General features: G+C 36.7%; 2 protein-coding genes across 8 annotated transcripts in view; one reads left to right on the forward strand and one right to left on the reverse strand.

Annotated features, from left to right (window-relative positions):
• FLT1 (fms related receptor tyrosine kinase 1) overlaps positions 1 to 11,241 on the forward strand; it is a 314,728-nt gene extending 303,487 nt beyond the window's left edge. The window contains exon 31 of the mRNA XM_066258944.1: positions 11,180 to 11,241. Within this exon, the coding sequence (XP_066115041.1) occupies positions 11,180 to 11,199 (20 nt within the window). The 3' untranslated portion in view covers positions 11,200 to 11,241. The remainder of the gene's footprint in view (positions 1 to 11,179) is intronic.
• PAN3 (poly(A) specific ribonuclease subunit PAN3) overlaps positions 1 to 16,820 on the reverse strand; it is a 147,821-nt gene that overhangs the window by 53,904 nt on the left and 77,097 nt on the right. The window lies entirely within an intron of this gene.

Here is a 16,820-nt window from a genome sequence, read left to right on the forward strand (position 1 = left end):
GCAAAGTTGGCCTGGGCGCTGAGGATGGCTCCATGACCTCTGCCTCAGGCGCTAGAGTGGCTCCATTTGCAGTGGAGCAATGCCCCAGAGAGTCTGAGCATTGCCCCCTAGAGGGCATGCCAGGTGGATCCCAGGCAGGCACATGCAAGTCTGTCTGTCTGCCTCCCCTCCCACTTCTCACTTCAGAAAAATACAAAAAAAAAAAAAGAAAAGAAAAAGAATACTGATGTTCATTGTCAGAACTGATTCCTTCGCAAACCCTGTTTTTACAACAGCAACCCCTTATGCTTGGGAAATGAAAAGTTGCTGAACTCAACAATCCCTTCAGTTGAACAAACAGACCCCTCACAGAGCTGTCCAACGCTGCCCAAACTATCCATCCTTTAGTCGAATCAGTCAGTTTCATGAATTGTAGGATTTATCTTCAAGTCCAGTGCTGACTCAGAGGGTAGCTTGTTCCCTAGAGAAAACAACCAACAAAAATCAGAACAGCTACGGCTCATAAGCTCCTTCAACACCCAAGTGGAAAGGACAACTTATTGGGTCCAAAAAAACAAACAAACAAAAACCTCAACTTCCTTCCAACTACTAGCCCTCTGAAGCTCCTGGTTAAAGCTTTCACTCTGTTAAAACAAGTGTTAAATAACTTAAAAAAAAAAAAACTTACAAGGAAAGTTATCACACAAATCATAGGTCTTCTCACTTAAGAAATCTGCAGAAATATAAATGTAAAGTATTCCAAGGGCCAAAGCTGCTGTTTTGTTTTACTCTTTGAAAAGCAGCTTTCCTAGTGCGCATATGTGTGGAGTGATTAAATGTCTCCACCCAGAAGCAGTCTACATGTCAACACGCACAGCCTTTGAGCTTTAAGATATCTCACAACAAAACAAGGGGCCTTTCCATTTCACGAGTTAAGAGGTTTTGTCTACAATATGTTCTTATGGAAATGGGAAGGAAAAAAGTCAATGAAAAGCAACCAAATAGCTCAAGCTAATTTCAAAACACTGAAATACCATTCTGTCCTCTCACATGAGTAAGTTAAAAGGCTTTCATAAAACAAACATGTTACTGAATACTGCCTCCAGTAAGAATCATGAAGGTCACTGATACAACTTTCCATTTTAAAAAATATATTAATTCTATTATTTATTCAAGTGTGGGAAAAAATTCTAATCAAAAAATTTTCTTGTCATTTCCAAGTTATAATATGGAAAATTCTTGATTCTCAACCAAGAATCTCAATGAATGTCTTAGCTCAGATTTACGAGGACAAAACTAATAGTAAGTACACATTGTCTTGAAAACTACACTCATTTGATATAGGCATCTGACACTTTGGTAATTTGTGGTTTTCTGGGTTGGTTGGTTTTAAAGCCTTACAGATTCCTTACTTTCCCAGCCTTTCTCAGAGAAAGGCGAGTTCGGTTTTAATGAGCTAAAATAACCCATTGGTTGTAATGAATGGCACTTGTATACTATTCTTGGGAGAATTCACAAAATAGTCAGTCAAATCATTTTCTGTATTTAGTAGCTGAGAGTATATCCCAGTTGAGAAAAGATTCAAGCCTCCCAGCTTCCTTATCCTGTGCACTCTAAGTTCCCTCCCATAGGCCTTCTGTGCCAATGGTTTTCAAACTGTATTTAGCAGAATCCTAGATTTCCGCAAATGCTTCAGGATTTTGCACATTCTTAAATTACTTTTATCTATTTTTCACTATTTATTCAATCAATAAAATCACAAATGCAGGTCAAAATGAGTGTGCATCCATTTATTAACATATTAGAGATTATCACCAACATACTTAATTTGTGTTGGGTTAGGATATTTTCATGAAGATCTCAGAATAAAGCCTCTTCAGTCACTCATGTGTGTATATGCGTGTGTGTGTACACAAATTTATTAGGAAGGTGGTGACTCTGCAGTAATCAATATTTAAATGTACACTCAAATAAAATTGATCAAATGAGGGCACAATTTATTCATGTGAATCATGATTTTCATGTTCTGGATGGGAGAAAATATAGAAAAGGAGACTGAGGAATGTAAGACTATTATCCTTCACCCACCAATGTTAAGCTACTGCATTCAACAAAATACCACCCAGACTTGTTATTCTCACTGAATAGCTTCATGAGTAAATTTAATAAACCTAACCCTGCAAATGCCAGTTTTATCTACTTTATATAATTTTAGATTGGGGGACTGTATACAGACTTCACCAGTCCTGCTGCTTTTTAAAAATGCTTTTGCAAACCACTGTTCTAAAGCTCTAATTAAGTTTTGGTACTCTTGGTTTGATAGGCCCTTCTAGGGGCAGAAATGGTCATTTAGTCTTAAGTTTTCGATGTCTGCTGAGTTGTAAGATCCTGCCATGTATGTGCTCTAAACCATCTTTCCAGGTTTATCTCCTGCTACTAGTCTCCTCTCCCTACATTCTGACACCCACAAAATACAAGGTGCCAAACTCTGGGTTACTAATGACAAATAAAGTTGGAACAGATTTTGAAAAAGTTACCAGGTACTTTAAATATATGACAATTTTATCTCAGTGCCATTTTTCATTCATTTTCCTAAGTTCCCACCCAATCTAACCTTTTTCACTTACCTAGCAATTTTAAATTTTGAAGAAAATTCTAGTCTTCTGTTATCTCAGAGATGGTGGCTAACTACATCACACAAAAAGTAGACTTCTTTGAAAAGATTAACGGAAAGGAAATTTCATACCACAAAAGCAGTGACTGAGAGCCTAAGGTAGAGAAACAACTATCCATACAGTAACTAAGGATAGTAATTTAACTGTCTTATGGAATCTTTACACACTGGTACCAATATATAGTTTAAGAAAACTAAAACAAAGTGCCAGTTGGTCTGGAAAAAGAAGAAGAAAAGCTTGCCCTACTCTCGCCCCTCCAAGAGGCCTCCATGTACTACCCCATATCAGCTTTTGAGGGTAATGACTGTCCAGCAGGATTCTGCCCCAGCAGAATAGTTCTCCATACCGAACAGATTTTCTTCACATTTGTTCAGTCTTTACCTAAATCAGATTGAATTACTTTTTGAAAGTTTACTGATTTAGTGAGAACATTTATTTATTATGCTGTTAAACCCATTAAAACAAAATAGAAAATAAACTTCACAGATTCATAACTGTGTTTAAAGAAATCCTATCCATCCTTTAAAACCCATCTCAAATATTTCCTTTTCTGTGAACCTTTCTTTCCTGGATGTCCACATTCAAATCTGATTAAATTTCACCTTCCTTAAAATTTTCTGACATTTTGTTCATTTTCCTCCCTCTAAAACTAAAAGGGGTAGATGTCAGAATCACCTGTGAAATTTTTAAAAATATAGAGGCCAATGCTCCAAATGTGGAGTTTCTGATTTATTAGGTCTCAGATGAGGACCAGAAGCTGGAGTACCAGAGCACCACAGGAGATTCACATCTGTAACACCTGTAATTGCAGAGAAAACCTTCCTGGGAAAGCTGCAGAGACGAGACACTGAGCAAGGTTCCAGTAGTTCATGAAATAAAACCTGGTCCTGATCTCACAAAGTTCACATACCATCATAAAGCCCAGTGAAGTGTTCAGTTTTTCAATATTAGTATCTACTCTAGGTCTCCATGTGTGATCTTAATAATGGAGGAAATAAAAGTCTTCGGAAGCATTTAACTCAGTCGAAGAAATAAAATGTATAAAACATGTAGATGAAATTTAAAAAATATGATATTCAAAACACTACAGAAGCACAGAGATGGGAAATACTAATTCTCAAAATGATCTGTTATTTTATAACAGAGTAGTTCCTCTATGACATAAAGTAAAAGCTAGGCTTAATCAGAAAAGGAAGGTGGTAAGTCTTTTAATAGTAATGTTCAATTTATTTTAATTATAAAAACTTATATTCTAGACATGGCTCCTGCCACAAGGGAGGTTATACTATATTCCTACTTCATCCTAATTTAAACAAAAATAAAACTTCACATTGTGATAAGTTCCCAAAGGAAACAAGCAGAACATGATGGAAACTAATGGCAGAAAATTTCCTTTAAGAGTGGGTCAAAGGCCTTTCTTTGAAAGTGACATTTCAGCTGGCACATGAGACAGAAAGGAACCAGCCAAGGAAAAAGCAGGTAGAACAATACAGGCAAAGAGCATGAACCAGAAAGAAGCCCAGCATATGTGAGGAACACAAGTATGGCTGGCCCAGAATACACAATGAAGAGTGAATGGGTGAGGCTGGAGAAGTATGCCAGACACAAGATTACATCGGCCATAATAAGGGGCTTGGGTTTTATTTCAATTACAATTGGAAAGCTATGATCTGATTTATATTTAAGATTACTTTTGTTTGTATGTGAAAAATGAACTGCAGGGGTAGACCAATCAGGCTATTTAAACAGTATACAAACTAGGAAATGATGGCTTGGTCTAGAATGGAGGCCGTATATCCTAGAAATGTAATGTGAATGTTGAATTAACAAAATTACTCATGACCATCTGTGGAGACTGAGGGAAAGACAATAAAAATGAGTCCTGTTTCTTGCTCAAACATCTTTCAGAGGGTGAGAATAGGTTTACTCAGCTTCATAAAGTTGAAAGCCCAGATAAGAAAAAGCCTTAACTCAAGAAATGGAATGCAGAATAAGGATAATTATCAAATTCTAAAATGAAACGAGGTACCAAGGGGAAGTCATGACATACTCTTCTAACACAGCAAGAAGAGAGAACTAAAGCTGGGAAAGGAATTCAGCAGTTTAAAATTCTTGCTACCTATAATGTTTTAAAGCATATAGAAAGTAGACATCCACAAGCACATGGACAATAGCTTCAAACTAAAATATTCCAAAAACTTAAAAAATTTTAAGACAATGTTAACTTTCTCTTAATTATAAACATATGGAACTGAAGGCAAGTCCTGCTCTACCTCGTACAAGACTAGTGTTTCTACACTACCCCAAACTTCCTAAAGCTCTTGTTCTTAACCAGAAATGGGCATCAGAATTACAGAAAGACTTTCTGAAAATAAGACCTCTGCAGAACTGGAGGGAAAATAAGGAAGAATCTGGAATGACAGGTTTAGGATAGGTCCTAGTCAGGAATATGTATATATTTTAAAAGCACCCTGGGAAATGTTGATGCATATCCTTCGTTAATCTTTAAAAGATTAACATTGAGCCAAGCTAATTTTCCCACAATTTTAATTGGTACTTCTTCTAGTATTACTGGTTGAAGCCATAAGATAAATACATTACAGTCAGAAATATTTCACGAATATAAGCAATTGTACTTGTCTTATTATATATTGGTGTTAAAAGTCAAAACTGTTGAAGTGGCATAATAAAAAAATTACTTTACACAATCATATTTAAAATAGACCTTTCTTTTTGGAGAGGACTGGAGGGTAGTCATGTTCCTCGCTGATTTCAGTTTAAATACAGTATTATTTTATAATAAAACCAAGTCTGAACATGTGCTTAAAAAGTATCTCCAAGGAATTCCCCCATGCGGCACTACTGTTGTTTCCTGTGAGTATCTAATACATACAAAATGACCTCTGGGAGTTAAGTGTGACATACAGAACCCCTCAATAAATTTAATTTGAACAATGTGAGATGCACTAATATATATTTCACCAAGTCATTTTATTTAATGCTACAAAACTAAAAATTTCTCTGGAAATAAATTACTTCTCATTAGATAAAATATTTTAATCACAAATACATTCTTTTTATACAAATAAAAATAAAAAAACTCCGAATTCTCTCATCAGAAAAATTAGATTAGAAAGACCATAACTCTGATTTTTTCCAGTGAAATGATGAAAACCAACTATACCTCTATCCTGTTGTTATAACATCCTGAGATAGCACTAAATCTCCCTCAAGGATTAAACATTCACACACAAAATTAGTTTGAAATATTAAAATGCACACAAACCACCCAATATACTTTTCCTCCAAAAGAAAGTCACAACTCCAAAAATATAATTTTCATAATTTCCAAAATATTAAGAAACGAAGCAATCGAGCAAACTGTAACATCCCTGCTTCTCTACATAAAAGATTAACATGCATAAATAATTTAAAATTTTAAATACTACTGTGTGAATAAGGCATAAAATAGGATATAGAGCTGTGTATCAAACAAGAAAAACACTCTCTCCTATTTATAGTGTTTCTTATTCATGTTTTACAATTTATTTTCAACATTAATAATTTAAGAAAGAGCCCTGACCAGATGGCTTAGTTGGTTAGAGCAATGTCCAGAAGAAGTACAGAGGTTGCCAGTTGGATTCCCCGTCAGGGCATATCCAGGAACAGATTAATGTTCCTGCTCTCTCTCCCATCCTCTAAAGTCAATAAAATAAGTAATAATAATAATAATAATATAAGAAAAGGTATATAGAGTTATTTATAGACTTTCTCCCACTGTTTATATTTAAGAATGACTAAAAGCAACCATCCAAATATACTATGATTCTTTCAATTACACCAATATATTTGCCTTTATTTGAAATTACTACTTTAAAATTCTCATTTTCTAGTTTAACAATATGTATAATAGACACCTGTTAATCTACTCAAGAATAAAACAAGATAAAATGGTATTCTAATCTGTAAATTCAGGTAAGCATATTAGACTGGGCCTAAGCTAAGAATTTATTTTGTAAAAACATCATTATTTAATAGAAGAACAGTTTCACCACAGATCTTACATATAAGTTACTGTCCTATTAATAGATTACAGCTTTTACTAAAAATGATAAATTTTTTTTTTTAATTTTGTGGATATGTCATTCATGCCAGAACCCAAATTAAAATAATATAAATCAAATCATCAGCTACCATTAAAACAATGCTTTTTTTAAAGATGCGCTAGAGGCCTGACCCGTAGTGGCACAGTGGATAAAGTGTCGGCCTGGAATGCTGAGGTCCCTGGTTTGAAATCTGGGCTTGGTGGGTCAAGGCACATACAGGAAGCAACTACAACAAGAGTTGATACTTCCCACCCCTCAATCCCCATCTCTCTCTCTCTCTTTCTTCCTTCTCTCTAAAAAAAATTTTTAAAAAATCAATAAATAAATCATTAAAAAATAAGATGAGATTGAACAATTTTCAATTCTTGAATTCTAGAAAATCTAGATTCATGGTAAATCAAACCTTGGATTAAAAAACCCTCCAGTGCCCTGCCCTGGCCGGCTGGCTCAGTGGTAGAGCATCGGCCTGGCATGTGAAAGTCCTGGGTTTAATTCCCAGTCAGGACATACAGGAGAAGAGACCATCTGCTTTTCCACCCCTCCTCTTCTCTCCCTCTACTTTGTCATTTCCCCTCCTGCAACCAGGGCAGGAATGGAGCAAAGTTGGCCCCAGGCACTGAGGATGGCTCCTGAGGCACTAAAATAGCTCAGTTGCTGAATAACAGAAAAGTGGTCCAGACAGGCAGAGCATCACCTGAGGTAAGCACTGCTTGGTAGGAGGCTTGCCAAGTGGATCCTGGTTGGGGCGCATGAAGGAGTCTGTCTGTCTCTGCTTCCCTGCTTCTCACTTAAAAAATAATAATAATAAAAAAGAAAAGAGCCTGGGTCCTGGCCGGTTGGCTCAGTGGTAGAGCGTCAGCCTGGCGTGCAGGAGTCCCGGGTTCGATTCCCGGCCAGGGCACACAGGAGAAGCACCCATCTGCTTCTCCACCCCTCCCCCTCTCTTTCCTCTCTGTCTCTCTCTTCCCCTCCCGCAGCTAAGGCTCCATTGGAGCAAAGATGGCCCGGGCGCTGGGGATGGCTCTGTGGCCTCTGCTTCAGGCGCTGGAGTGGCTCTGGTTGCAACATGACGATGCCCAGGATGGGCAGAGCATCACCCCTAGTGGGCGTGCCGGATGGATCCCGGTTGGGTGCAAGTGGGAGTCTGTCTGACTGTCTCTCCCCGTTTCCAGCTTCAGAAAAATACAAAAAAAAAAAAAAAAAAAAAGAAAGAAAGAAAAGAGCCTGACCACAGTGGCGCAGTGGATAGAGCGTGGGACTGGGATGCCGAGGACCCAGATTCGAGACCCCAAGGTCACCAGCTTGAGCGCAGGCTCATCTGGTTTGAGCAAAAGCTCACCAGCTTGGACCCGAGGTCGCTGGCTCAAGCAAGGGGTTACTCGGTCTGCTGAAGGCCCACGGTCAAGGCACATATGAGAAAGCAATTGATGAACAACTAAGGTGTCGCAATGTGCAACAAAAAACTAATGATTGATGCTTCTCATCTCTCCGTTCTTGTCTGTCTGGACCTGTCTATCCCTCTCTCTGACTCTCGTCTCTGTAAAAAAAATAAATAAATAAATAAAAATAAAGGAAACCCTCCAGTATTTGTGGTATATCCCATTCTACACTTATTTTTGCCATAATTCGATTTCTTCTACCTAATAACTTCTAATATAGTGATGAATAAAAGAAACTTGGATATTATTTTTAAAGCCTTCATCAAGAAAAAAATTGAACTAAAAATTATATGATTAGGATAATAAAGATATCCCAAATAAAATATTTTTTTCTCTTTAAAGAAATATAAAGAACCTGCATTATTTTTACTTTTAGGAAAATATAAAGTATGAAATACTTAACTACTGAATTACAGTAACATTTGACAAATTTCAACATGCTCCAAAAAGCTTTCTGTATTTATTTATTTTTTACATGTAAATAACCTTTAACAGAAGCCCAAACAAATGCAACTTGGCTTTCATCTTTGATTTTCCTCTCAATATCTAGAGAATTTCAACAACTGATTCATGTAATCATACTTCATTTTTACTGATTATCTATCTGTGATAAAAGATATTTGGACCAGTGGATATTAGAAACACTGTACGCATTTAAAAAAACATTAAAAACCCTAAAGCTTCCACATAAAATTTACTGAATCTCACTGACAAAATTTAGGCAAATACTGTGAGTTCATGATGACTGTTTTTATCAACCATATACTCTTATGTAATATTTGGTGGGGACCACAGACAACCTGAACAACTACTCTCCTTTCCATGTCTACACACAGTCATCTTCCCTTTGACCTAACTTCAGCCTTACTCTATCAACAGCCTCATTTCCATTTGAGTTTACATTCAATAATTCAACAAACATTGTTAAAATATTGACTGTGCGTAAACTACAGTGCCTAAACCACTAAAAATGTAAGTTGTCCACATTTAAAAAACAACTGTAGAGTTTGAATTACAATTTTAAGAACTATACCCTCTGGCCTGTACAATAGGTTAACTTACTCTGCTCACTATACTGTTTGAAGAAACACAACACTGACCTGCTTGCCCCCAAACCTGGCCCAATAATGTGAAACCATGGGACCTTCCTAGTGTACGCAATGATGGCAATCTTTTAAATTGCCATAGGTGATTTACCATAGGTGATTTAAAACTAAAGGTCAAAACAAAATGGAAGACAGATATTAGCTACCAAACTTTTTGGATCAAAAGAACCATTTTTCCCCCAAGTGATAGTGAATGTTTATGAGTAAATGGTATCCTTTATTCATAGCAATAAATTATATTGTATTGTTTATAAACCAGAAAATTATAGTCACAAAAATAATGTAAGATTAATATTAGTTAAAACTGTAATTTTAACTTTGGTTTTCTACATAAAAAATTTAAGGCCCTGGCCAGTTGGCTCAGTGGTAGAGCGTCGGCCTGGCATGCAGGAGTCCCGGGTTCGATTCCCAGCCAGGGCACACAGGAGAAGCGCCCATCTGCTTCTCCATCTCTCCCCTTCTCCTTCCTCTCTGTCTCTCTCTTCCCCTCCTGCAGCCAAGGCTCCACTGGAGCAAGGTTGGCCTGGGCGCTGAGGATGGCTCCAAGGCCTCTGCTTCAGGTGCTAGAATGGCTCTGGTTGCAGCAGAGCAACGCCCCAGATGGGCAGAGCATCACCCCCTGGTGTGCATGCCGGGTGGATCCCGGTCGGGCGCATGCGGGAGTCTGTCTGACTGCCTCCCCATTTCCAGCTTTGGAAAAATACAAAAAACAAAAAAAATTAAAACATACATATTAAAATGCAACATGCAAATAAGATATATAATTACCACTTCTAGACCCATGGAGTTTTACATTTTAAACACCCAAGGTACTTGTGCTATTCTTTTATGGTGTTCTGAAAATTTTATTAGCTGTATTACAATAAGTAACACGTACTATTTTTGTCCTGTTAACATTACTAAGGTAGAAGAAATCCCTGTTGCCCAGTTTTATTAAAATTGTATTTGTGATCTTCACATGAGCTTCAATAACTCCTATAACAATTCAGTGGTTACTTGTCTGAGAACTTCACCTATCCAGAACATAGACAGGAACAAAAAAAGTGAAACGAGCCTCAGCCAAAAATTAATTTAAAGCCCATGTACCTTATTCACAGGCAATAATTCAAGTCTTTTTCTTATTTAAAAAAAGTTGGGGAGTATTAAAAATGTATTTGTGTCCTTGGCCCTAAGCAGGTTAGGAGGAGAAGAAAGGGGTTGTAAGAAAAAAGAGGAGAGAAAACAGCACAGAGCACCTAGTAGAGCAGTAGTTTTCAAAATGGCATCCCAGGAAATTAACCTTAAAAGGCATCATTTAACATATTCAGAGAGCAAAAGAAAGGCCTTACCTTCAAGGAGTTATAATCTAATATATTGGGGCATGAGGACAATGGAAAAGGCAAAGTCTAAGTAATTATAAATTGCTCTACAAACTCTTGATTCCTAAAGAGTATCAACTGTATTCTGATTCAATACAATCACTGGGACACATAAAAATGAGCTCAAGTAGTTAGAAAAAAAGTTATATTTTGTTTGAAGCAATAGCATACTGCAAATTTTGAAAATCTTTCTTTAAAAATTTACTGAAAATGTAAAGTTTGAAAACCCATGAAGTTAAGGTATGCTGGAAAGCTTCACTTCTTATGATGCAAGATAAATCAATGATTGCAGCTGCAGATACAATAGATGTAAATAAAATCATGCCCCAATATTTATATCCATTATTCAACTGTTAAAAATTTTACATCCAAAAAAGCCTGGGAAATGTAGCCAAGCTGCTTAAAAAATTGGAAGTCCAGATTCTGGTAGACAGTCATCACTGGAGGAGCTTCCAATTTCCAGACTTGTCCATTAACAACTTCCCACTTATACTCCCCCATGTTTTCCTCCTTCAGGTAACTGGAGAGATACCTAGAAGCCACCTGACCTGGGCCCCTAATTGACTATGTGGAGGAGCACATCCCAGACAACTGAACATATCCCTGGACTGTTATAAGGCAAGAAATAAATTTCTGTCCTGTGAAGCCACTACATCTTGTATCTGTTTCAACAATACAGTAGGCAATAAGATTATGGTTCATAATAATCATGGCTTAGACCAGTATTTTTCAACTGTCCATTCACGGACAGGTCCTACCTGAAATTTCATGCAGGTCTTTGTAAGTGTTCACTGCCCTGATGTTGTATGAAGATTATAGACCAGGCCCTGGCCAGTTGGCTCAGTGGTAAAGCGTTGGCCCAGCATGTGGATGCCCTGGGTTCAATTCCTGGTCTGGGTACACAGGAAAAGCGCCCATCTGCTTCCCTCCCCCTCCCCCCTCTTCTACTCCCTGCAGGTTCAATTAGAGCGAGTTGGTCCTAGGCACTGAGGATGGCTCAAGGACTCTGCCTGAGGTACTAAGGGGTCCCCAAACTTTTTACACAGGGGGCCAGTTCATTGTCCCTCAGACCGTTGGGAGGGCCGCCATATACAGTGCTCCTCTCACTGACCACCAATGAAAGAGGTGCCCCTTCAGGAAGTGTGGCAGGGGGCTCGATAAATGGCCTCAGGGGGCCGCATGCAGGCCCGCAGGCCGTAGTTTGGGGATGCCTGCAATGGCTCTGGTTGCAACGGAGCAAGGGCCCCAGATAGGCAGAGCATTGCCCATTAGTGGGCTTGCTGGGTGGATCCCAGTCAGGGCACATGCAGGAGTCTCTGTCTACCCTTCTCACACTTAAAAATAAAAAAAAGATTATAGACCCATTGATCTTAGTCAACTTCACTTATGCTCAGGGTGATTTCTGCCTTAGCAGTCCCTGAAATAATTCTATTTTCACTGGTCCCCCAGTGTAAACAGGTCGAAAACCACTGGATTACACATCAGTCTGATAACTGTAATTATGTTAGTATCCTATTGATCTTAACTGTTTTCTACAAGGTATGAAGCCCCACAAAGGGACTTTGAGTTACAATTTATAGAAACACCAGTCTAAAATCTGGATGATCACATATAAAATAGGGGAAAATATTTATAAAATCATAAGAAAACATCTCACTTTAAACCTATTAATATGTAAGAAATTTATGACTAAAAAGTTCAGAAGTGCACAGTATCACTATATAAATATGCAGTCCACATCTGAGTATAGTATTTATGTTAGTTTTACACATCTGTGTGCACTGGGGGTTTTAAAAAGAGATACATCTCTTAATTCTCCTCCTTTTAAGAGCCTTCCCATATTCCTTTTTCAGCGTAATACATATCTGAAGGCAAAAAGAGTAAGAAAACAAGATGACTTTCATATATGAATGACTAGTCAAGCTGAGACTAGTCAGAAGACGCTGCACCACTGAATTCATTCCTATAGAATGAGAGGACTGCTCCTAACTAGACATGTTACAAACAGCCAGTAACTTTATTCACACCAACACTCCCTCTCCACCGAGTAACCACAATGCACCGGGCACCAATGAGATAAACAGTTCAAGAAAAAAGTGGTCCCTGGAGCCCTCAACGTATTTGATTGAAAGGAAAGAAAAAGACTGACTTCTAACTCTCTACACCCAGCTAAGAATCAGAAATGTGCTCTCTCTCTCTGCCTCAGATCATCCAAAACCTACAACACTGAGTTACCCCAGATTCTAATCTTATGCTGTAGAAACAAAACTCCCCTCTTTCCACCCAGGATAAAAAGGCAGTGTTGGTGGGATTTCCTATTTATACAGACTATGTCAAGGAAGTCCATATACTTTTGAAAGTTCTTTTAAAGTCTAGTAAAATATCAAACTCCTCCCTCCTTTTTTCTACACCTCATCACTCTCATTTCTGTCTCCTTTTAGTGTACCTATCTCCCATAAGTCAACATGTCACAAAACAATAGAATTTTGGATTAGACTTTTAAAACTATCTCATATTATATTATAAAAATAAAGATGCTAAAACATAGGGATTAAAGGGTGTGCCAAAAGTCATAGACACTTTAGTAGAAAAACTGGTACCATATTCTAAAGGCAATGGAGTCCAATGAGAATGGTTCAAGAACAGCAAAAGATGTTGCTGCATGTGTAGACCACTGCACCTCTAGTCAAACACAATCTTACCTACTCCCATCAAGCCCCTACCCCTTAATTAAGGAACAAGTTAGCCAATATATGAGATTTAAACAGGAAGTCCACAACAGAAACTCTCAAATCTAACAGGACACATTAAGCAGGGATTCCCCAGCCAGTAAAAGAGTATCTACTATTTAAACCTTACCTGACAGGTCTCCAAGCCAGATGCAGCAGCCAAATCCCCCTTTGTGCCATTAACGTCTTGCCTCAAGTCTCCTGAAATTCCCAACTGGGAAGGAAATATAGCCAGCAGGCACTCCCAACTCAGTTATGTTTCTATAGTTCTATTAGTAACCTTCTCCACAACATCAATATCTCTATCCATATACATGCATACACATAGCAGGCCCCATCAAGGATGAGCTCAACATTACAGAGCAGTGAAAAGTCCTTCTTCACACAGTTGGATCCGTGATCTTAACTATAAACTTTTATTTTATTCTTCTATATAGAAAGAAAATCCCCAATTAGAAAACCAGGAAGGTTTGAGTGATTCTGCTGAATATACCTGAAAAATAAAGTAGTTATAAAAATGGAAACATGGAATTTAAATATAATACTTACAAATATTTTAACTGGTTTTAAGAATGTTTCAGCACCACAAAGCACACAGTGACTCTAGTTGTGATGCAGTTAAACTTTTCAACAGTCATATTTTTGTTCCTCATATCACTATTTACCTATATCCTCTTAAACATTTGCATTTTCAAGAAGTTCATCACAAGAGTTTACTGAATCACAAAAATTCACTATACTTAAGAGAAACCCACCAATTAGAAAAAAATTTTCCCAGGACAGAAATGAAGCTAAAATGAATCAACATTTGCTAGAAACCATCAATATGCTTAACTTTGTACAAGCTAAGATCCCTTTTCTTAAGGAATCTGTAACATGCTTGGGAAATCTAGACTGGTATTTAAAACAACTAGAAAAACATTTTAAGGCTAAACTATCTCTACTGCTATTAAGTGTAAAAATCCAGGGAAATCAGTTGAAACTGAAATATCAAAATAAACTCATGAAAGAACTGCTTGAGAGCTCCACAGAATCCAGTAGACTTTAGAAAAATAATTACAAGGAAAATCTTAACTTTTCATAATTTTTTTCAGTAATTATATGTTTATATATATATAGTGAAACATAAAGTAATCTAAAATGGTAGCTTATAAAATTTTTGTCTTTAGTGATTCTAATGTAGAGCCTAAGATACACAATGAAATTTTAAATATGACCTTAGATATTCACTATCTGCAAGACTGTTAGCAGAGATTCCCATCTTCTCAATGGTATCCTTAGCTGGATATCAGACTAGTAATACAGTGAGATAGGTCTGTGGATTTAATTTTATCCACTAGTGTTCAGCCATTATGACTTAACAACAGTTCGTGATTTTTGACCGATATAGTTTGTTAATTTTAACATAACAATACCCAGTTTGCCCTCTATTGTTTTTCAGTAATACAAACAAATCAGTTATATGGACACACCCATACATACAACTAGCCTAAAAAAGAAAGTAATTCAAAGGACTATCATGTACAAAAGATTTTGATTTAATTCATTTAATACAAAGGGAAAGAACTAGGACTACTGGGTAAAAGACAAGAGTTTAGTTCAGATGAAATATAATTTTCTTTTATATTCAAACTAAAAATGTACACTTTGTTGCCCTGATTACCTAATGAGTTCTTTATTGCTTCTATAAGTGACAAAGCAGAAGCTAGATGATAATCTGTTGGGAATGCCACCTCTAAACTGGCACAAGGCTGAACTATGTAAATGCCAAAGGTTCGACCTAAATCAATGACCAATATCAGATCATCACATAAGCCAACTAAAATGCAACTGAAATGAATTAAGGTCCATTTATTAATCTATGATATGAAATGTTATACAGCTAAGGAATCACAAAATATATTTTAGCATTCAACATTAAAAGTAAAAGGGATCACTTTACTCAAACCTTTCAACAGTATAATAAATATTTTTTAAAGTATATAAATTATATAGCAAAAAGTTTAATATTTTTGAACAAGAATGATGAGTAAATATCAATTTCCCCTTTCCTCCACACCCTGAACTAGCCAGAAAATAAAATAAAGAATATTAGCTATTTTATATTATATTAACTAATATATTTTTATAATTTGGTACCCTCAGGAATATATAAGAATGGCCCTGGCTGGCTGGCTCAGTGGTGGAGCGTCAGCCCGGTGTGTGAATGTCCCAGGTTCATTTCCTGGTCAGGGCATCCACAGGAGAAGCGCCCATCTGCTTCTCCACTCCTCACCCCCTTCTTTCTCTCTTCTCCTCCCTGCAGGCTCAATTAGAGCAAGTTGGCTCCAGGCACTAAGGATGGCTCCAGGCATCCTCCTCAGATGCTAAAATGACTCCAGTCAACAGAGCAATACCCCAGATGGGCAGAGCACCACTCCCTAGTGGGCTTGCCAGGTAGACCCTAGTTGGGTACATGCGGGTGTCTGATTCCCCCCTTCTCACTAAGAAAAAAAAAAGAATATATAATAAATTACTAAGTATTTTAAAAACTAGACCTAAAACCATATAAGTGAATACAATTATTTAATAATGGTAAATTCAGTATAAATAAATGCTTTTCCCAAAACCAATCTGAGATTTGCCATAATAATTTACAATAAAACATTATCAAATGGTCCAAAAATCTAAACCATCCTCATCTTGAAAGAACGAGTATTTGAAAATACTGAAAGTCACAGCCTTCTCATTTATGAATCAACGATGGTATGTCAAGTCCAAAAACTCCCCTCTGTCCTTTCCAAGTGTCCACACACAATTAAGTAAAACAAAAGATGCTTAATTCCTGAGTCAAAATTGTACATTCCAGATGGTGTATCACAACACCATCCAAAAATGTATGCTCCTGTTGTTACCTCTCTTAAACACTTTCAAACAGACTAACACTGAGGTAATTAAAACACATAACACTTAGTTTACGGAGTCTAATACCAAATTAAAACATTCTTAGAAAAAAATTCTGATTAAGAAAAACATTCAGTAATTGGTTCTCATGATAAAACTATTTTTTATGGCACACAAAAATTAAAGCATAAACTATCACTTCATATACTTCATGTAGTCATGTTTTCATCCATAAAAATCCAAAAACTGTTTGCCTAAAGCAAAAGCTATTTAAAATATCTATCTTTAGATTTGGGTATTTAAAAGTATTCTTACTATAACACACTCTGGAAATAAAATAGATTTTGCTAATATATATAATATATATAATATATTAGCAAAATATATATAATATATTTTGAATATATATAATAATATATATTCTTATATATTCCTGAGGGTACCAAATTATAAAAATATATTAGCTAATATAATACAAAATAGCTAATATTCTTTATTTTATTTTCTGGCTAGTTCAGGGTGTGGAGGAAAGGGGAAATTGATAT

This window comes from Saccopteryx bilineata, chromosome 2 (assembly GCF_036850765.1).
Source record: "Saccopteryx bilineata isolate mSacBil1 chromosome 2, mSacBil1_pri_phased_curated, whole genome shotgun sequence".
Classification (NCBI taxonomy): domain Eukaryota; kingdom Metazoa; phylum Chordata; class Mammalia; order Chiroptera; family Emballonuridae; genus Saccopteryx; species Saccopteryx bilineata.